Genomic DNA, 21,475 nt, shown 5'->3' with positions numbered 1-21,475 from the left:
GCTACAAAAGGATCTCTCAAAACTGCGTAACTGGGCAACAAAATGGCAGATGAAATTCAGTGTTGATAAATGCAAAGTAATGTACATTGGAAAACATAATCCCAACTATACATACAAAATGTTGAGGTTTAAATTTGCTGTTACTGCTCAAGAAAGAGATCTTGGAGTCATTGTGAATAGTTCTCTGAAAACATCCACTCAGTGTGCAGTGGCAGTCAAAAAAGCGAACAGAATGTTGGGAATCATTAAGAAAGGGATAGATAATAAGACAGAAAATATCATTTTGCCACTATATAAATCCATGGTATGCCCGCATCTTGAATACTGTGTGCAGATGTGGTCGCCCCATCTCAAAAAAGATATATTGGAATTGGAAAAGGTTCAGAAAAGGGCAACAAAAATTATTAGGGTTATGGAACGGCTGCCATATGAGGAGAGATTAATAAGACTGTGATTTCAGCTTGGAAAAGAGATGACTAAGGGGGGATATGATAGGTCTATAAAATCATGACTATTGTGGAGAAAGTAAATAAAGAAGTGTTATTTACTCCTAACACAAGAACTAGGGGTCACCAGATGTAATTAAAAGACATAGATTTAAAACAAAAGGAAATTACCTGTGCAACTCCTTGCCAGAGGATGTTGTGAAGGCCAAGTCTATAACAGGACTCAAAAAAGAACTGGATAAGTTCATGGATGACAGGTCCATCAATGGCTATTAGCCTGGGTGGACAGGGATGATGTCCCAAGCCTCTGTTTGCCAGAAGGTGGGAATGGGCGACGGGTTTGATCACTTAATGATTACCTGTTCTGTTCATTCCCTCTGGGGCACCTGGCATTGGCCACTGTTGGAAGACAGGATACTGGGCTAGATGGACCTTTGGCCTGACCCGGTATGGCTGTTCTGATGTTCTTATACAAGGGGAAAGAATTTAGGCTGCTTTAGGAATCCTAAACTCAGAATTTTCTGAGTTTTGCCATTTCAGTTTTAAACGCAAAGGTCGCTTTCCTGTGGATTTTTACATATGGTATAATGCTTAAATTTTCTGTCACTAGCATGAACACTTCGCTTGCTCTGGGTAATTACAGGTGGCTCTTCCACATGAACGGGAGACACTCTTCATTTTGAATAAGAATATTTGCTCATAAAGAAACATTCTATTTTAAATGTAACTTTAAAATAACTTATGTTCTTGGCTGTTCTTCCTCAGGAAAATGTTGAATATCTCCTTTTATATCTTTATGGTAGCAGAACCCCCAAGCTTTTTGAAGTCTTTCTCTGGCTGTGCTTGTACAATATCCTTCTTGCTGTTTGTACAGCACATAATGCCAGATCAGCTTTCTGGATGTTCATTCTCTGTAACATATCTTTATTGCTGGTATTATCACACATGCATGGTGGTGGTGTTCACATGCTCTTTATGATGTTATTGTTATGAAAAAACTGGGATGAAATAGTTATGTGCCATAATGCCACATCACCAGTGTATCTAGGTGTACATACACCTCTGCTCTGCCTCACTTTTTGCTTTGCTCTCATTTCCACACTCCTCCACCCCCCAGAAGTGCCCCCACCTTGTGCCAAGTCTCCAGATTGCATACAGCCACCTAGAAAGCAGATAGTGTTCTAAGGCTAGTGTATTTCATTCCCTACCATATGCCCAGTGTTGACTGCTGAGATGTGAGGGAGGACAGGGGAAACTAGATCTTTTAAGGAAGAAGAAGTCAAAACAAATGCGTAGCATCCAAGTAAAGATCTTGATGTGTTGGACTCAAAGCAAAGCGCAAAGCACCCAGCACCAACCCAGCATGTCCTGAGGAGCCTCCACTGCATATAACTTTCCAGCCTCGGGCCTGATCCAATGCCCAGTGAAGTCAATGGGAGGCATTTCAAGAGATGACTTGGGGCTTGGCTACGCTGGCACTTTACAGCGCTGCAACTTTCTCGCTCAGGGGTGTGAAAAAACACCCCCTGAGTGCTTCAAGTTTCAGCACTGTCAAGTACCACTGTAGACAGTGCACCAGCGCTGGTAGCTGTTCCCCTCAGAGAGATGGATTTTTTTTTTATAGTGCTGAGAGAGGTGGGTTTTTTATAGCGCAGCTCTCTCCCAGCGCTGGTGCTGCAACTACACAGCCCTGTTAAAATGCTGCCACAAAGCCCTTGCTTTGTGTTTAAGTACCTTCAGGGGCAAAAATACTAGGTTACTAAAGGAGTTTCTAGTCTAGCGGAGAAGAGCGTAACAAGAACCAGTGGATGGAAGCTGAAACCAAAAAAATTCACATTAGTTAGAAACAAAGCACAATTTTTTAACAATGAGGATGATTAACCATTGGAACCAAGTACCCAAGGAAGTGGTGGATTCTCCGTCTCTTGTGCCTTTCTGGAAGATGTACTTTAGTCAGACACAAGTTATTGGGCTCAGTTGAGGGGTGACTGGGTGCAGTTCTATGGCTTGTGCTATACAGGTCAGCCTAGATGATCTAATGGTCTCTGGACCTTAAAAATCTATAAATGAATTTTCATCTACTGTACTTCAGTGGTCTTTGGCCTGGTTCCTGAAGATGAGTATTGATGTAGGTGATGGGGAATAAGGAAAAAGTCAGAGACGGTATTTATGGAATTGGAACAAGAAAAAAATGACTTCCCTCCATCTTCACCCTCCTGTCAGTGAAACAGCCCTGCAGATTGGAGAGTCTCCATCGAAAACTGATTCCAATGAATGGATGGAGCATTTGAGTCAATAAAGACAAAGTGTCATTGAAGACCCAATATACGCAACTTAAAACCAGAATTTTGCCTAGAGTGATGGGAATATCCTATTTTCTCTGATGTAAAAATGAAATAGGTTAAGCCTTGTGATAGGGTGGTCCACTCAGCACAGGGATGGTGCCTGGTTCTGGCCACTCTAGAGATTAGCTCATGAGGTCGACGTCCCTTCCTGCAGTTGCACGCTGTCACTCCTCTCTCTCTCAGCTCTGCAGGGCCTCTTGCTCCGGGAACTAGTGTCCTCCTCCTGACTTGGCCCTCTGGCCAGGTCTTCAAATGGTTTTCTCTTCCAGGTTTGGAATGTCTCTTCCTACAAACAGGCTCAAGCACTCTTCCTATTGGTGTTTGTTTGCCGGTATATGTGCATATATATATAACAGTATCCTGAAGTGTGGAAGATTAGAGTCTGGGTGGAGTTGATATATACTTTATTTTAAAAAGAAAAAAGTGTCAAGGGCGAAATGTTTCGTCATATCATTCATGTCCTCCATTTGTCAGTGTTTTCTTTTTGAGAGAATGTAGTGGTGAAAGATTCCAGATGGGGATTTCCAATAGAAGATCCCAGCATGATAGACAACAGCAAAGCTGATTTTAAATTTGGGGTGTGAGAGAGCTTGAAGATAAGTGTTTACTGCCCCACTCAGCGATATGTTTTATCCCCTTTTATCTCCTTCCTGGATTCAACTTTCCATCTGTGCATATCAGCTTAAATTTTGAGAAAGGAGCGTAAACAGCTTTCTGAGGGTATGTCTTCGCTACCTGCCAGATCGGCGGACAGCAATCGATCCAGCGGGGATTGATTTAGCGTGTCTAGTTTAGACGCGATAAATCGACCCCCGAGCACTCTCTCATTGACTCCTGTACTCCAGTGCCACCAGAGGCGCAGGCAGAGCCGATGGGGGAGTGGCAGCAGTCGACTCACTGCAGTGAAGACACCACGGTAAGTCGATCTAAGTACATTGACTTCAGCTACGTTCTTCACGTACCTGAAGTTGCGTAACTTAGATCTATCCCCCGCCCTCTTGTAGACCAGGGCTGAGGTGAAGCCATTGCCAGCAATCAAGGATCTTAAAAGCCGTAATTAATCACAAGAGAATTCCCTGAGGTGCAGTCACTGTAACCATTTCTCAGGACAGTAAATATTTAAAATGGAACTGAAATGCTATCTGCTGAATCCCTTGTGGAGGGTTTTGGTTTCCATGACAATGGGAGAAGGCATGTCTTACGCCTGCTGGTGGGGAAAGGTGCTTCGTTCTTTACCCCATATTTGCGATGCCATCTGCGACAGGAGGGGAATTGCTGAACCTGCAACGCTGGTCCTGGAAGAGACGCAAAGGTTGAATAGATTTTTAAATATTTTTGTTGTAAAATTTTGTACAGCACCTAACACAACGGGGTCTTGATCCTAACTGGACCCTCTGAGTGCTGCTGGAGGGCATTCTCCAGGAGGGGCTGTTGCTTTTGGAATTTGCTCCTTCCCCTGAGACCCATGTAGCCCATGTTTGGTGATCTTTAGGGAATGCTGAAGGGTCTGTCTTTTCTCCTTGGGAGCAGCAGATTTGGGAGGCTGGGTAGTGGAGGGAAATATATTGTTGGCACTTAAATTTTGTATGTGTTTAAGTGTTCCCTGCTGAAAATGTATTCTTTTGACCTAGTTTCCATTAGCAGGAGGAGGCTCACTGAGTCCACTATCTGTCCATCTTCTGGTGTGGTGCAAAGGAAATGGGATCTTCTTATTGTCTATATGATCATAGAATTTTAAAATAGGATACTTCCAAAGATAGACCTACCTGCCCCTCAGTCATGTTAACCCCCCCTGTGCCCCTCTCCCCACGAGTCTGGCACAGTCTCCATCTTCTCATGGGCAAAATGTCCTCACTTTCCTGCATAGCCCATGTTTAGAACTCCTGCTTCCAATTGGCCTTCTATAGCTAAACTTACTCCATTCCCACCCTGCTCTAACTTTCCTTCCCATCCCCAACTGGAACCACTATGACACACCTACAACAAAACAAATAAATGGCTCTGACTCTATTCAAACCCTGCCCTTCTTTTTCCCCCATCCCCTGCTGTTTGTTTGACTCCTCAGGTGTGTTATGTCTAATATGTGGCTTGAAGCTCCAAGTTGCTGAACAGCCTAAAACTCATCAACTTCAGTGAGAGCTGATGCTGCTCCGTGTTTCCCAAGAGAACACCATGCCACACAGGACTGAGCCCCAGGGCTAGATTCTGATCACATGTCCACCAGTGTAAAATAGGAGCTAGTTCTGATTTACATCAGAATCTGACGCCCTGACATATTTCAAACCAGGCAAACCTATGGCACTGTATAAACAGCAATGCATTTATTGTAGCTATTCTATTATTCAAGTTGTGACAGGAAGACAAGCACTGCAGAAAGTCTGAACGAACAGATCATGGCTCAAAAACAATAGCAAATATAAATTATTCTTTAATATATAAACTTAAATTGTTCATTGCTCTATTTCACCATGCCGGGAAGAGAGTCATTATTTTTGGTGTCACAAAACTTATTTCCAATGTGTGCATATCACAACACCATAGAATCACTACAGTTTACTTCCTTGTGCCCTCTGGAAGAATAAAATCTCAGTCTGAATGAGGCCCCATTCCTGCACCTGACAACCTATGGACTCCCAAGGAATCACACTGGAGGCAGCAGGGCTGCACACAGGTGAGGCTGTCCACTCACCCACTATCAATTGCAGCATTGGGGCCTAAAACACACTGACAACGTACAGAGCTTAAACTTGCTTTCTGAGTCTGCCACTCAAGTACATGTCCAGAATTCAAGGTCATTGTCATGATCATGATAGATCTTATGCTTAGTCTGTCAAAATGTCTAGTAGTAATATTGGATTTACAAAGTCTACGCAAGTAATTTTAGAAGAGTTATGTTTGAATGCAGGTCATATAGGAAAAGGTTCTTTGTGTGAGTAGGAACAACCTGCCATCCGATCCCAACTTTATCTGGATAGAGAAACAGAAATAAAAACAATCACTCTTTTGCGTAGTAAAATACAAAACATACATACTACCGTGTGCCAAATCTTGTAATAATGGATCATTAGTAGGCAGTGAAAGCAAGAGACACAAATATTCACGGTAAGTAATTTAAAGAGATTTCTATTACATGCTTGTGCCATATATTCAGCATCATTTTATTAATTACCCACTTCTGAAGGACCACACATCCAGCTTGTATTCTGTAGAAGTCTAGATTTTGAGAATGCTGTGAGGGAAATCCCAAACATCTCCCTCCCCCCGCCCACAATTTAATTGTATATGACCCTGTCTATATGGTCAAAGCCTCAGTTTTAGGGTTCAGCTGGAATGCTACCTGTACAACATTAGAGCACAGATGATTATTTACTGTTATTATTAACCCTCATTATCTGCTTGGCTAGCGGTCACCAAGCTTGCAATTCATTTTGAGGAGGCAATGTAGCAAATATTAGTCTCATTAGGACACAGTAAAAAGAGGCCCCATTCCTGAAATCAGCTCTATGGGGGGCAGACTGTTTCTCCTATTCAGACCCCACAGGATTCAGCTGGTGTACTGGAACCTTAACTAAAGCAATGCCCACCATCAAAGATTGCTGTCTTCAGCTCTGTAACAAGATTAAGTAACTGGGAAGAAGTCCAAACCTATCATGGCATATATACAGCATAACTCTTACCGAGTTCAGTCTGGAAGAGGTGATAAGTGTCTGGATTACGAACTGTGAAGGCAATGTAGATCTCAGGTGGTTTTCCAACAGTTTTGGAAATGGAAAGTTGCTGCAGGACACCAATAAGGGATAAAGTTATCTGGGGATCATACACCACATCTACATAAAAAGGAAAGGGTTTGTATATTTATAAACAAAACAAAAAGCAGACTAAAAATACAAAATAAAAGGATTAAATGGAGGCACGGTCAAGTAATTTAAGATGAGAATTTGACCTGTATTATGGGAACATGGCCCTTTAAAAAGGGAACCAGGACCAGCCCCTATGACTAGGGACCAGCTCCTCAGGGGAGCCCATGTAGACCAGAGGGAATGTACCTGTGACTGACGAGTCATTTATTACACTCAGCTGGGGTGGAGACTGAGGGTAGGCCTATACTTAAAACGCTGCACTGGTGCAGCTGCATTGCTGTAGCTCTTCAGTGAAGACACTCCTATGGCAATGGGAAAGCGTCTCCCATCAGCGTAGTTAATCCACCTTCCTGAAAGGCAGTAGTTATGTTGACGGCAGAAGCTTTCCTGTTGACATAGCACTGTCTACAGGGGGGGAGTGGGTTGGTATAACTACGTTGCTCAGGGGTGTGGATTTTTCACACCCTAGAGCGATGTAGTTATACTGACCTAGGTCTGTAGCGTAGACCTGGCCTGAGAAGATAATATAAAACAAGCAGGATTTAGCTAGTTCTCCTTGGCACTAGAGATAGACCTGTCTGGATAAGGGGTTCTGGCACGGCTGAGCTTTTAGGAGTTTGTGTTGGATGGCAAAGACTATTAAAGGTTTATTTTGATAAGAAGATGCCAGGAAGCAAAGGCCCTGGGCCTATCAAAGAGCTAGCGTCCTCCCTTCAGGGAGAAGAAGAGTAGAAGTCTGCGGAAAGGCTGGGACAAACAATGGGTGAAAAGGAATCACATGAGGCTGTTTCATGTTATTCCTCATGGCCTTTCTGTTGATGTTTGGTGGGGGTGAGGTGATAACCCTGTGAACCGATAGAAGAGCCTTGACTGGAGTGGCATTGGGTTGAAAGAACTGCTGTGGTGGCTGGTGGGGCCTGCAAGTGTGCGTACCTGAGGCGAGAGAGAGTGCTGGTACGGATGGATTATCACAACCTGTTTTAAAGATTGCTTTAATGCTGGTGGGTGAAGAGGTTCACTCCAGATTCCAACTATCAAAGGATTTTTAAGAAGTGTTTTTTTAAACAGACCTCTCCACTTTACTGAATTGCCCTTCAGTGAAGCTGGTGCACAAATAAGTAAAAAGAAAATTAGGTCCTGATCCTGCAAAGGATATTTAACCCTTACTACTATGCAGAGTGCTGGTGAAGGGGGAAAAATGGTCTGCACTTGTGGATTTTACAGATTTGGCCTTCTCAGGTTGCAACTGAATTGAAAGCAGCTCACATTGCAACACCTCATTGCAAAGGCCAGGAGTTAAATTACAGTTGGTTGATTCTGGAATAATTTCTAAGGGTGGAAACCCTGATGAAACAATGTAAAAACTGCCCCTTGAAGTATCACAAGTGTCAATCTCACAAATTAACATTCTGATTCTGCAATTTTCTACTGGTCTTTCAGTTATGAGCCCTGATGTTCAGGAGTTGGTCATTTCAGTGTAATCCCTGTGATGTACAACTAGGGCATCCAAAAGCCAAGACCTGTGTATGGGCCAATGGTCAAAGAGATCAGTCACACTGGATTTAACCTAATAAAAATATGAACCGTGCTATCTAGACATACCGAGCATAACACTTTATCCTAAACTTTAAATTTCCTTGTTTTTATGAGCTCAAGTTAGGCCGTTTTCAGAGTCCCGTGTAATAGATTAGATATCTATGATCATTAATTTTATGGAATAAACATCTTTTTATGGCTAATGGTCTACACGTGATACATTGTATCAGTCCTCACACACCTTTCAGCACCTCACCTGAACTCTTAAGCAGCTTGCTTAGTTCACACACACCCAAAAAATGGGCTGAAATTCTGCCTTCAGCTACATCTGTGCAGCTCTGGAGCTTGTCTAGAAGAACAGTTGGTGTGTGGCAAGGTGACATGTGACTCTACATTGCACAGAGTGTGCTGCCCTCTAGCCATGTGGACTTTGCTACCACACATTAAAAGTTCTGTAGTTCACTTCGCTGTATTTGACTTTGAAACCGGGGTACATCAAAGCTCACTTGGGAACTTTTAGTGTGTGGTAGTAGGGACACAGTAAGTGCATGTTGTAGATTTACACCCCCGCTTGCCACACACTTTGTCTAGACAAGCCCCTAGTATTGTTAGACTTAGTATTATTAGATTTACTATTAAACTCCTTAACATTATCAGATGAGCAAGTGCTGTAAAAGTAAAATTTCTTTAATATGCACTATCCTTGTTGAGAGTGCCAGCCAGCGGTGCTCTGGAAACGTGGAATTCACCTCCAATTTTAAAACAGAAGAAGTGACAAAAGAGAAATAAATTGCTTTTCAAGGATGAGTAAACAACCACTGAATATTGAGATGAAGACAGGATGGTAAAATAAGGCAGAATTACACCCCTCACATTTCAGAATTTGCAGTTGACTGACCAGTCATCTTGACTGAATAAAGTTCAGTAATTATTATTTTTGCATTTCTATTGTTATTTCATCACAGTGAGATGCGATCAGAAATGTACTGTACCTGCTGCAATGACAACATCAGCTTGAAGCTCTGAAAGTTGTTCCTCTGCAACAGAATCCCAGTCAAGTTCTGCAACTGTTATTTTTGGTCCTTGTAAATCCATCACTTCTGCCCTCTGGCTTTGGGATTGCATTTTAGTGTGATTCTCAGTTTCAGACTCCAGAACAAAGCCATTTAAATGGATGTTTTCTCTCAGTTGCTCAAGAACACAGTGATGGTAGTCACTAAACACATATGTCTTAGGATTACAGGTTTTACAGATTGCAATTCCTGTGAGGCCAATCCCACTTCCTAATTCCAAGACAGTCCTGAAGGTTAATGGATTAAAATCAGTATTTACACATGGATCTAGACAAGATTCAGTTACGGAATCAAAACCAATAGAAATGTATGCACCTAAGAGCGAAACTAGCTGTAAATGATTTCAGTGATTCTTGAATAAACTACCCAGATTCCAGTCTTTGCTTCAAATAAGTATCAGGAATGAAAAATAATTAGGATTCAATTATAATAATAGCAATTAGAGAGTGAAAATATGAATAAAATTAACATCTCCTGGGGACCAATACAGGACTGTGCCCTGCGGTATATTATGCATATATCCAGACTAAAATGTTATCTTGTTAAATTTCATACTATCCTCCTAGTTATACCTCCTTGGACTGCCAAGTATTTTATGATTTCCTTATTACTTGATGATTTAAAAGTGTTTTGGACAAGGGAAATTTATACTCCCCCCCTCTCCCCTGAGGGTTATGGATACCTGAGTTGGAGTTTTTGTCTTGGATTTTAAAAATATGCATTGTTACAGTTCTTAGTTATATTAGGGGCATATATAGTATAATGCCAAACTACTGTCATGTAACTCATTTATAATATGAATGAAAACATTTAAGTTAACTCTGTGCCCCCAGTTTTCTAGCTGTGATTTCATGTAACTAGAGCTCCATTACCTGTTATTGAAAATGGCAGAATTCTCTATTGCCCATTCAGCAAGATAAAGAGCAGCATCCCATGTGACTAGTCCTGTGGTTCCCTGTGAGATTATTGCCACCGTCTCAGAAAGTGTAACAGAGTCTCCTGTGGGCTAGAAAACACACGCAGGGAAAGAAAGATGCATTGGCATGGCCACCACATTTCACAATTTTAAATCAACATTAGCGTCTGGGAGAAGGTAAGAAGTATTTTACACTTGGGGTTTCTGGGTTTTATTTTTAAACCAGTTATGGCTCAGTTTAAACGATAAAAAAGGACATATAACCATGAAGATGATATTAGCTTTTACCAGTAAGTAGCTTTTATAACAGTTGGTAGATTCTTCTTTATTTAAAATATCTGCTAGTACATCATACAATTCATCCAGGGGTTCGGTTGCTACGGACTCATGCTGTGGGAAAGAGAAGAGAGATCAGTGAAGAACTTCAGATCTCCAGATATTATTAACGAAACACAGGCAATGAACACATAGTCAAATACCATTTATTCCATCTTTAACCATAACATATGCATTTAATGCTAATTTTTGTTATAATAAATGATCAGCCGAGCCTGGGCCAATACTGCAAAAAACATATTTTCAAGTTACTTTTAATAACAGGTTGAATGGAAAAAGAGTGCCAAGCAATATATAATCCCAACACTACCTTTTTAATGAGTTCAGATATGAAGCATCTTCTGTACTTCAAGGAAGGGGGATATTTCAGGCATAAGGGGTGAAGAATAGTCTGAAATGATAAAACAACACCTGCAGACCAACCAGCTACCAGGTGAGGATTTTATTAGAGGCACTGAAGGAACAGGGGAGGAAAAGATAGCTACCAATTTGCTCGGTTCACTTTGTATCTTGGGAATGCTGGGTGATTTCAACTTGCAGCTAAGCTATTTGATACTCAGCTGGAAAAACAAATTCCATGTACATTCCTGCAGTGAATTCTGGTACCCCCAGCCGGTCACAGATGTGAGGGAGCCACACATCCTCAACTTTGCCCCCCAAAAATAAACAGTAAAACTGAAAGGAAAATGAGTCTGAGTGGCTCTTTCCTCTAATTTTTCTTCCAGGCCCCATCCCTATAAATAAATAAACGGGACTGCTCCATCTGCACTTGGAGCTGGGAGCCATTCCCAGCTTGTGTACATATAGACAGGTTTCAGAGTAACAGCCGTGTTAGTCTGTATTCGCAATCCGATGCATCCGATGAAATGAGCTGTAGCTCACGAAAGCTTATGCTCAAATAAATTGGTTAGTCTCTAAGGTGCCACAAGTACTCCTTTTCTTTCTGTGTACATATACTCACTCTAGCTCCATCCTGGACTCAGGAAAGAGACTCTCCCCACACGTCTACCCTTTGTTTTGAATCAAGGCAATGTTCACTGAGAAAGTGTTAGTCACACTGGTCCTCCAGCAAATGAAAAGTTGGCAAGTTAGGTCACTTCAGCTCTTCAATTAGCCCCAACAACTATGTTATGGTGAATTAGGTCCCTTAATGTACTCTTAATAGTTACAGTTCCCTTTATATAAGTGGCCTAGGCTGAATTCTGCACTCGGCTAGACATGATGGACCCTGACTCCAAAGCTGTGCTCTCCCTACATGTGGGCATCTCAGTCAGGGGTTCCACATGTGGAAGGCGATCAATACATAGGACTTGAGGCCCATTGTGCCCCAGAGTTGGGAACACACTTTTGTTCAGAAGGAGGTGTTCACTGTGACAATATGACAAGAATTTGATACTAAAGGCTGTGGAGAAGTACTTGATATTCTATCCTTTATGAAGCAAGTAGGGAGTGAACTGCAATCATGTGATAGACAGGAAATGGGAGTAGCTTCGTGTTCCCAGTATTTGTACCACACGTGAGGATGTAGTACCCTATTTCCATACACACGAAGACACACTATCAGTCAATAGACAATATATGTCACGAACAGCCTGTAAGAAAAATTGAAGTTAGAGCTTTTTCTTGATTTTTTTGTATTGAAAATTAATTGCTATTTTGAAAACTTTCCACCAGCTCTAAAAGCCCAATACTTGATAGTTAAAAAAATAAGACAGAGTTGTAACTGTTTTAATGCAACTGATCAGAGGGCACAAGCCCACTGAAAGCAATTACTGCCTTTTTGTATGTTCCGATTTAAATTAAAAGGCGACTGTGGGAGACTAGCAATCTCACAGATTTGGGAGAGAGATGAACAGCCTTTCACTTCCAGGTTGCCAGTTCAGATCCAGCCAGTGCTAGAAGATATCACAACTGTTTATCACTCATGAGTAGGGCCCTCCCAAATTCACGGCCATGAAAAACACATCATGGACCGTGAAATCTGGTCTCCCTCCGTGAAATCTGGTCTTTTGTGTGCTTTTACCCTGTACTATACAGATTTCATGGGAGAGACCAGCATTTCTCAAATTGGGAGTCCTGACCCAAAAGGGAATTGCAGGGGGGTGGTCAGAAGGTTAGCTTAGGGGGGTTGTGATATTGCCACCCTTACTTCTGTGATGCTTTCGGAGCAGGGCGGCCAGAGGGGGTGGCTGTTGGCCAGGTGCCCAGCTCTGAAGGCAGCGCCCTGCCAGCAGCAGTGCAGATGTAAGGGTGGCAATACCATACCATGCCATCTTTACTAGGGATGTAAAATGTTACCGGTTAACTGATAAGCATTAGTCTTACCAATAATGTATTCAGTAAACACTAAGAGGGATGAAGCTGGGGCCACAGGTGGGGGCAGGTGCGGGGCTGGAGCCCTGGGACCCCCAGGGGCCAACTCACGGGTGCGGGGCTGGCAGCTGGGACCGTGGGTAAAATGTGGGAATGCTGCAGCAGCCCCCACACCCCTAGTTCCTGCACCTACGTTGTGAACTCATTAACAGTTAAACCTTCGCTGATACAATTTTAATAGTTTAAATGGTTATTTTTTAAAATGCTATTTACATCCCTAATCCTTACTTCTGCGCTGCTGCTGGCGGAGGCTCTGCCTTCAGACCCTGGCTCCCAGTCAGCAGCCACCGCTCTCCAGCTGCCCAGCTCTGAAGGCAGAGCCACCAGCAGGAGCAACACAGAAGTAAAGGTAGCAGTACTGCACCCCTCTATAATAATCTTGCAACCCCCCACCCCCGGACCCCTACAATTACAACACTGTGAAATTTCAGATTTAAATAGCTGAAATCATGAAAGTTACTATTTTAAAAATCCTATGACTGTGAAATTGACTAAAATGGACCGTGAATTTGGTAGGACCCTACTCATGGGAAAGGAGACAATGGTCTCAGCCCAAGACCTACTGAACAGAATTCACATCACAACCCATCCCACGCCCCTAAACTGGTACTAGCTGGCATTCTTATTGTAGCCTCAGACGCAGCAAAGGACTGAATGGGAATGGAGAGTGAATTAACCCTCTTATCCTTAGAGATGGCCCCTCACGTCAAGGTTAAAGCACACTGGCGGAGTATTCTGGGAAGTTTATACTGCTGCACCTCTCACTATATTGCCTCTATGAATCAATAGGGAAATTCAGTGTTTGACACTTTGCATGAACACTACAGTCTCTAACCATTTCTCAAATTTCAAAATAAATAAAAACATGGGTTTCTTGTGTTCCAACTCCCTTGTCTATGAAGGATAGTTACATAACAGGAATAAAAGAAAATCTGCTATTCTATTGGTAAACACAGAGATTAGTATTAGATCTGACTCCCTTACTGTTTTTTAAATACAATTTAAAAAGAATACGATGCAATAGTTTTCATTACACTAGGTGGCATCGTATCTTTAGAATAGTTCTAGTCTGTTCTATGATATGTATTGAAATCTGATTATATTAAAATAACATATTTTACCTTCTGCAAAATATCCAGTAGTAGCAAGGCATCTGATGAACTCTTTAATTTTTTTTCAAGTTCCTACACAAAAGGAGGGGAAAAAAGTTGAGAAATATTCCAGGATGCTATTCCATTACCACGTTTGAACACCACAAACTGGTGAAAACTCCTTTAACAGAGTATGTTACTTGCTTTGTGATTAAAAATAAATAAATCACACCCAGATGGTAGGAAATAAAGAAGTAATAAAGAGCCTTCTGTAAGCCATAATATTAACATAATCTATAATGTATATAGCTGCTACTGCAATACAAATACATAATTATTATTAATTGAATGAGGAAAGTAAAAAACAAAGGTGAAGACCAGATGACTAATCAGTCAGCCCTCCCACACTAATGTACAAAGCTCCCACCCCAATGAGGTGAGAAATATTAAATCTTCCCTTCTCCAAGAGGAGAGCTGAGTATCTCTCCAGACATTGGAAATCTTGGCATCGAAGTAAGAACAAAATCTGCCTGTTGCTAGACACTATATCCCCCACATAGATTTATTGCATTAATTGTCTTTAACAGAAATCTTATAACTAAGAGTGCTGTTTCAATATAACCTCAGTGGCCAGTTATATTTCTTCAGCCTTTTTTCATTGATCCATTTCTAGCCAAACCTGCTCACCTTACTCAGATGACTAGTTCCACTGAAGTCCATGGGACCATTTGTGTAAATAAGGCAAGTAAGGCAAGTGGGTTTTTGGCCCTTCATTAGTGGTTGAAATGCGGAGAAAATGGTTCACAGAGGAACGTATAAATGGTGAAATCAACAGTAGTAAAACTCACTAGATAGTGAAGTAAACAGATGTCCTGAATTGTTTCAAAACACTGCGGTCTGTAAACTGCAAATCCTCCTACAGGGAAATTGTTCTGAGAAAAAACTTACTTTACTGCAAAAGGGTCAATGTATATTGAGGCTGATGTCTGAAAAGTGACACTACAGCACATTGCAACTGAAACACAGAGGGTTCAAGAGGAATGAGTGGTGACACCCACTGTCTGCTAAACTCAGGCATTCTTTATTCTATACTAATAAACTCATAACAGGAGCTGCCAAAGCACCATTCTGAACATACTGCAAATATTCTATGGTGAATTGATTTTCTGAAATTAGCTTTGCTCTAATACCAGATGCTATGAACAGATGAATTAGACCATGAAGCACAGCCATTTTAGGAAAGAAAAAAAATCCTCCGAATGAGCGTTATTTGTACTGTGGAATTAGCTTGTAAATTGAGGGATTTTGTTGCAGAATCACTGCAGTCAACAATCTTTAGTTTTAATATTTGGAGTCACTACTGAGGTATATGGGGCCAGATTGTTGCCTGGTATAAACTAGCTACACTGAAATCAATAGAGTTAAAACTGATTTACATTGCTTGATCATCTGGCCCATGCATGTGCTGAACAGGTCCCAAGGTTTGCATCTCCTCCTTCTCTATGTCAAATAACAGAAATGGAAAGGAAAATTCTTAAGACACATCTGGATTTTTCTTGTCTCTTCATTCTGATGATAGATGGCAGAACAACATGAATCCTATGTTTTGTGCCCTTCTGTGAGGATACTATACTTAATTTACCTTTTTTCTGTCATCTACAAAATAAAAGTAAGGAGACTATGAAAGTGCCCTGACAACTTTTCACTTCAAATCTCAATATCTGATGTGGCAGCTCCTAGGATTTGTTGGAAGAATCTTTAGCCTTAATGATGGCCTCACACTGCAAACTCTTAGAGTCATCTAAGCCCCCCTACTCACAGAGTTCAGGAGCAAACCCATCTTTAGGTCTGTCACAGTGAACTAAGGGTTGATTTAGATCTCTGGGTCTCAGTAGCATATTTCTTAAATACTTTCTGACAAATCAGACTATTCAGCTATGATGGGGCCCATATCCTCTGAATTCTGCTGTGTACCAGATAAACTTTAAATACCTGTAAATATGGGGATATTCTAGATTGTATACCTTATAGTTAATGTTGAGACCCGAGACAAATTTTAGATGCATATTTACTATCAGACATCTTGTAATTATTACTATTCCCAGCAAAGTTAATTGTAAGCATATTTCAGATCAAATTGTGTCCACAGTGTTCAAAGGTGAAGGCTACATTTATATATAATTTTCCCGAGAAATTGCCTAATACTTACTTTCTGAGTGTTTTGTTGGTCTGGTGAATAATCATGGAAAGTGAATAAATTGTTCACTAAAATAGTGCATCAGTGCCTGCAACAAACATGACTATTCTGAATCTGTCTGGCTGTTGTGCTTTAGCCACAGATAACGGGAACTATTACATGAAAAAAAGTAGGGTCAACAATTTGGCTTAAATTTCATGAAAACTATAATGGTGAGCCATGGATGACACCTGATAACAGGTCTCCGAACATTACTTAATCATCTTAAAGTTAGAAACATTTGGTTGTTGGTAATGTTGATTCCATCAGTGCTGAGAAGGAGTAGTTTGCACATGTTTCTGTCAGTATTTAAACAGGTTGAAAATATAAATGTGAAGAATTCCAAAATAGCTATACTAAAAGGGCCAACCATTGAAATTAGGCTAAATTCACAAACGTCCAGGACATAAGTTTAAACATGTTATCATAAGTGATTGAGCCAATCAAAAACAGAAGCTTATTTTGCCAGTACTCTCTCATATACAAAAGAAAGTTTAGAGACTGAAGAATTTTGTGTAACACAATTTAGTAGCTGTCTGCCTAAGTAGGTGTACTTCTGGTGTAGATGGTTCTTTATCACAGTAGTAAAATACACCCCTCTGGCCGAAAGCTTGAGAGCTAAGTGTTACCAGATTCAGACACACATGCTGATCGTCGGAGCCCGGGGCGGATGGGACCCCAGTAACGAGCGAGTGTTGAGAGAATGCAGAATTAGTCAGCGCTATGCCCAGCTGATGCGGCAACTCATGGTGTTGGATGTCATCAGGTGGTCGAGGAACATCTACATAGAACACATCACTGGACATCGGCAATACCAGGAGAGATGAGCTGGAGTGCCAATGAAAAGTGAAATCGGAAAGTAACTGAAATACTTCCTTGATGGATTGTATTTTCTAATGGACAACCTACCCTAAATTCTCAACTACTGAGGGACAATCTTCACTCATTGGTATATTTTGCTTTCCACAACCAACTCTCTGTACAACTTTTCATGAGTGATGTACCCGAATACTTGGATGCTAATATCTAAAATGTATTGTTAAATATATTCATCTACATTTGGGTTATTGCTGATTATGTGCGATATGTATCTTATGACTTTTAAAATAAACTTTGTATTTGTGGATAATCTATGATCTATACCCAGATGTACAGACACTCTTTTCCTAACCTGTGTACTATATAACTTTTTAACATTAGCTTTAATACAATTTTTAAATCTGACTGTTTATAGGCCTATGGAGAACTCCACGGGATCAAAGAGGGGACACACGCACACTCTCTCTCTCTCTCTGCCCTGGTCTACACTGGGAGGGGGGGAGGGGGGTGATCGATCTAAGTTATGCAACTTTAGCTACAAGAATAACATAGCTGAAGTCGACATACTTAGATCGACTTACCGTGGTGTCTTCACCGCGGTGAGTCAACTGCTGCTGCTCCCCCGTCAACTCTGTCTGCGCCTCTCGCGGCGCTGGAGTACAGGAATCGACAGGAGAGTGTTGGGGGGGGGGTCGATTTTTTGCGTCTAGACTAGACACGATAAATCGATCCCTGCTGTATCGATTGCTGCCCGCCAATTCGGCGGGTAATGAAGACATACCCTAGGTTTAAAAAAGTAAAATAAAGCTATTGAGTTGGCTAGTGTGTGCATGTCACTGCCCTCTATGGAATGAAATCAGAGCTGTTTCACTCATGAATCCAACAGAATTCTGTTTCACAATCCCAGGCCTTTCTGTGGTGCAGATTCCTCAGATGCTATAAAAGCAAAGCTGAAAAGAGGAAGAAAAGGCAGACTGTCCAAGCAAGCTGCAAAAACATAGTGACCATATATCTTGGTTTCACTGGTACAGTTCTAGTTTTTCCTATGACATCCAGGTGTGCCAGGCACTTCTTTCAGGTTCTTTCCATTTTTAATTTAATGGGTATTTTTCTTTTTTTAAATACCCATATAATATTTGCTTAAGATATACTTCTATAGTGAGCAGAGTTTGGTTGGCTTTTTCCAGGTACAAACAGTCCAATGCAATGAATGCTCAGTGTGATCAACAGTGTTTGGAGTGAAGAGAAAAGCTGTTGATGTTGATGACAGTTGTGTAGTGTGTCTCATGATCAACTCATTCAGAACACTAAATTACTAGAAAACAATCTTCAACTCAGAGATATGCACACCAATTTACTTTAAGTACTTATGAGCACCTCAGAATCTTTAATGTATTTATGCTTGTAACACCTCTAGGAGGTAGGGCAGTACTATCACCATTGAGACGCCGAGTGATTTGACTAAGATCACGCAAGAAGTCTGTGGCAAAGCAGGGAATTGAACCCAGGTCTCCCAAATTCTTGAAAAGTGTCCTAATCCCTGGACCATCCTTCCTCTCTGCTAGGACAACAGCTGGGACTAGTGACACCAGCACACCTTAAAAAACCCCAACTTTTGTATGGCTATTTCCCAACTCTAAAAAACAACCCCACAGAGCACAGTAACCAGGAGGGCCAGCTTGCAGTAACAATAGCAACTGACAGGTTTCAGAGTAACAGCCGTGTTAGTCTGTATTCGCAAAAAGAAAAGGAGGACTTGTGGCACCTTAGAGACTAACCAATTTATTAGAGCATAAGCTTTCGTGAGCTACAGCTCACTTCTTCAGATGCATATCGTGGAAACTGCAGCAGGCTTTATATATACACAGAGAATATGAAACAATACCTATTCCCACCCCACTGTCCTGCTGGTAATAGCTTATCTAAAGTGATTTCCAGCACAAATCCACAAAAAGAAAAGGAGTACTTGTGGCACCTTAGAGACTAACCAATTTATTTGAGCATGAGCTTTCGTGAGCTACAGCTCACTTCATCAGATGTTTACCGTGGTATATGCCATCATGTGCCAGCAATGCCCCTCTGCCATGTACATTGGTCAAACTGGACAGTCTCTACGTAAAAGAATTAATGGACACAAATCAGATGTCAAGAATTATAACATTCATAAACCAGTCGGAGAACACTTCAATCTCTCTGGTCACGCGATCACAGACATGAAGGTCGCTATCTTAAAACAAAAAAATTTCAAATCCAGACTCCAGCGAGAAACTGCTGAATTGGAATTCATTTGCAAATTGGATACTATTAATTTAGGCTTAAATAGAGACTTGGAGTGGCTAAGTCATTATGCAAGGTAGCCTGTTTCCTCTTGTTTTTTCCTACCCCCCCCCCAGATGTTCTGGTTTAACTTGGATTTTAACTTGAAGAGTGGTCAGTTTGGATGAGCTATTACCAGCAGGAGAGTGAGTTTGTGTGTGTATGGGGGTGGGGGGGATGTGAGAACCTGGATTTATGCAGGAAATAGCCCAGCTTAATTGTCATGCACATTGTGTAAAGAGTTATCACTTTGGATGGGCTATCACCAGCAGGAGAGTGAATTTGTGTGGGGGGGTGGAGGGTGAGAAAACCTGGATTTGTGCTGGAAATCACTTTAGATAAGCTATTACCAGCAGGACAGTGGGGTGGGAATAGGTATTGTTTCATATTCTCTGTGTATATATAAAGCCTGCTGCAGTTTCCACGATATGCATCTGAAGAAGTGAGCTGTAGCTCACGAAAGCTTATGCTCTAATAAATTGGTTAGTCTCTAAGGTGCCACAAGTCCTCCTTTTCTTTTTGCTAATAGCAACTGAATGCACCTAAAGGACTTTTGTTCAATGGTTTTCGGCAGCCCCATTATAAAAGCCATTTTAGTGCCCCTACTCACAGAACTGTTTCTGATTTTGAAATCAGGATCACTTTTCAAAGATGACAGGTCTCAAAATCACAGCCCACCAGCTTCACCTCAAGTAGGAGAAAGGAGCTTATTTTGCTGAATGAGATGAGAATTTTTACATCATTTAATTTTCTTTTCCCAACAGTAGCAATAAACCAGGTGGGAGCAGCAGGTCCATCAGGGGGCAGCCCATTTCCAGAACATCCTGATTTGGTGGGGCTTGGTCCTGCTTTGAGCAGGGGGTTGGACTAGATGACCTCCGGAGGTCCCTTCCAGCCCTGAGATTGTACCAGTGGCACGGCAGGCCAGAGGTGGCTTGGCAGAGCGGGGAGCTAAGGTGTTTGCACAGCCGGCAAGCAGGGCTCTGGCTAGCCGGGCTCGCCCCAGCACTGCACTCTTCACGGGCGAACGCAGTAAGAGGAGTCAGAGAAGGGGGAGGCTGCTGCTGCTGGGGGCCAGGACTGGGCAGCCCCACACCGGGGCGCTGGAAGAGTGTGTAGAGTGGGGGAGCTGAGAGCTATTGAACCAACCTGTAAACCCTGTATACGATGGACACCACTTCAAGCCAGGGGGTGCAGCAGCACCTGTGGGCCCCGGATCACCCGGCCCAGGCACCGGGCGGCTCCTGGGGCCAGGACTGGGCTGCCCCAGATCACCAGGCCCGGGCGGCTCCGGGGCCACGACTGGGTAGCCCTGGACTCCGGGGCCAGGCTGACCCAGCTGCCGCCCGCCCCTCACATGGACCCGCCCCAGGCAGCCCCTCCCCGCGGCCCCTGCCGCCCCCTCTCCGCAGCGAGCGGCCTCTCCCCATCCACTCCCGGGCCGCGGGCTGGTGTCGGGGCGCCCGCCTCCGACTCACCGGCCAGGGGAAGGCGCCGAGCTGCCTGCCGGCCAGGAAGCCGCGCTGGAAGCGGAGCCCCAGGTGCCGGGCTTCCTCCGCCGCGGGATCCATCGCTCGCTAGCCCGGCTCAGCCGGGTCCCGCCGTCCCCTCAGGGCAGGCCGCGTCCCCGGCCTCGGGTGATCGCCTCTTGCCGGGCAGACACCACCCCCGCTCCCGTCCTGCGGGGGCGGGGAGCGACACGGGCTCCGCTGCGGCCCAGGCCTCGGACCAGACGGGGGCGGCACCAGTCGCCGCCCCGCCCCCGCCCCCGCCCCCGCCCCGCTTTGGGGACGATGCGGCCAGTTTCACCAGATCCCTGGGGCGTGGGTGTCCCCAAGGCACGGCCTGGAGCCTGGCTCTGTGTCCCCATTGCAGGGTGCGGGTGTTCCCATGTCAGGCCTGGCGCCTGCGTCCCTGCGTGGCTCTGTGTCCTCGTGTTCCCATGTCAGGCCTGGCGCCTGCGTCCCTGCGTGGCTCTGTGTCCTCGTGTTCCCATGTCAGGCCTGGCGCCTGCATCCCTGCGTGGCTCTGTGTCCTCGTCTTCCCATGTCACCCGCGTCCCTGCGTGGCTCTGTGCCCTCATGTTCCCATGTCAGGCCTGGCGCCTGCGTCCCTGCGTGGCTCTGTG

General features: G+C 43.2%; 1 protein-coding gene across 10 annotated transcripts; it reads right to left on the bottom strand.

The window, feature by feature from the left end:
• Nucleotides 1–94: 94 nt before the first annotated feature.
• On the bottom strand, nucleotides 95–21,117 carry EEF2KMT (eukaryotic elongation factor 2 lysine methyltransferase). 10 transcript variants are annotated; one of them, XM_073362540.1, is made up of 9 exons: nucleotides 17,613–17,701; nucleotides 16,857–17,040; nucleotides 14,007–14,069; nucleotides 10,823–10,903; nucleotides 10,465–10,566; nucleotides 10,133–10,266; nucleotides 9,180–9,487; nucleotides 6,469–6,618; nucleotides 95–4,086 (listed from the first exon to the last, which is right to left on the bottom strand). In XM_073362540.1, exons 2-9 carry the CDS (start codon nucleotides 17,016–17,018, stop codon nucleotides 3,911–3,913), a joined length of 1,176 nt encoding a protein of 391 aa, XP_073218641.1. In that variant the 5' UTR covers nucleotides 17,019–17,040; nucleotides 17,613–17,701; the 3' UTR covers nucleotides 95–3,910. The 10 variants fall into 10 exon arrangements, 8 of the variants coding, with proteins under 8 accessions (XP_073218641.1, XP_073218638.1, XP_073218640.1 ...); XM_073362537.1 differs by lacking the exon at nucleotides 16,857–17,040 and adding an exon at nucleotides 20,826–21,117 and having other exon boundaries at nucleotides 96–4,086; nucleotides 17,613–17,813; XM_073362539.1 differs by having other exon boundaries at nucleotides 96–4,086; nucleotides 16,842–17,040.
• Nucleotides 21,118–21,475: the final 358 nt, after the last annotated feature.

The sequence above is a fragment of the Lepidochelys kempii genome, chromosome 10, assembly GCF_965140265.1.
Source record: "Lepidochelys kempii isolate rLepKem1 chromosome 10, rLepKem1.hap2, whole genome shotgun sequence".
Lineage (NCBI taxonomy): Eukaryota > Metazoa > Chordata > Testudines > Cheloniidae > Lepidochelys > Lepidochelys kempii.
The sequence above is the reverse complement of the archived record's forward strand: the minus strand, read 5'-3'. Positions and strand labels throughout refer to the sequence as shown.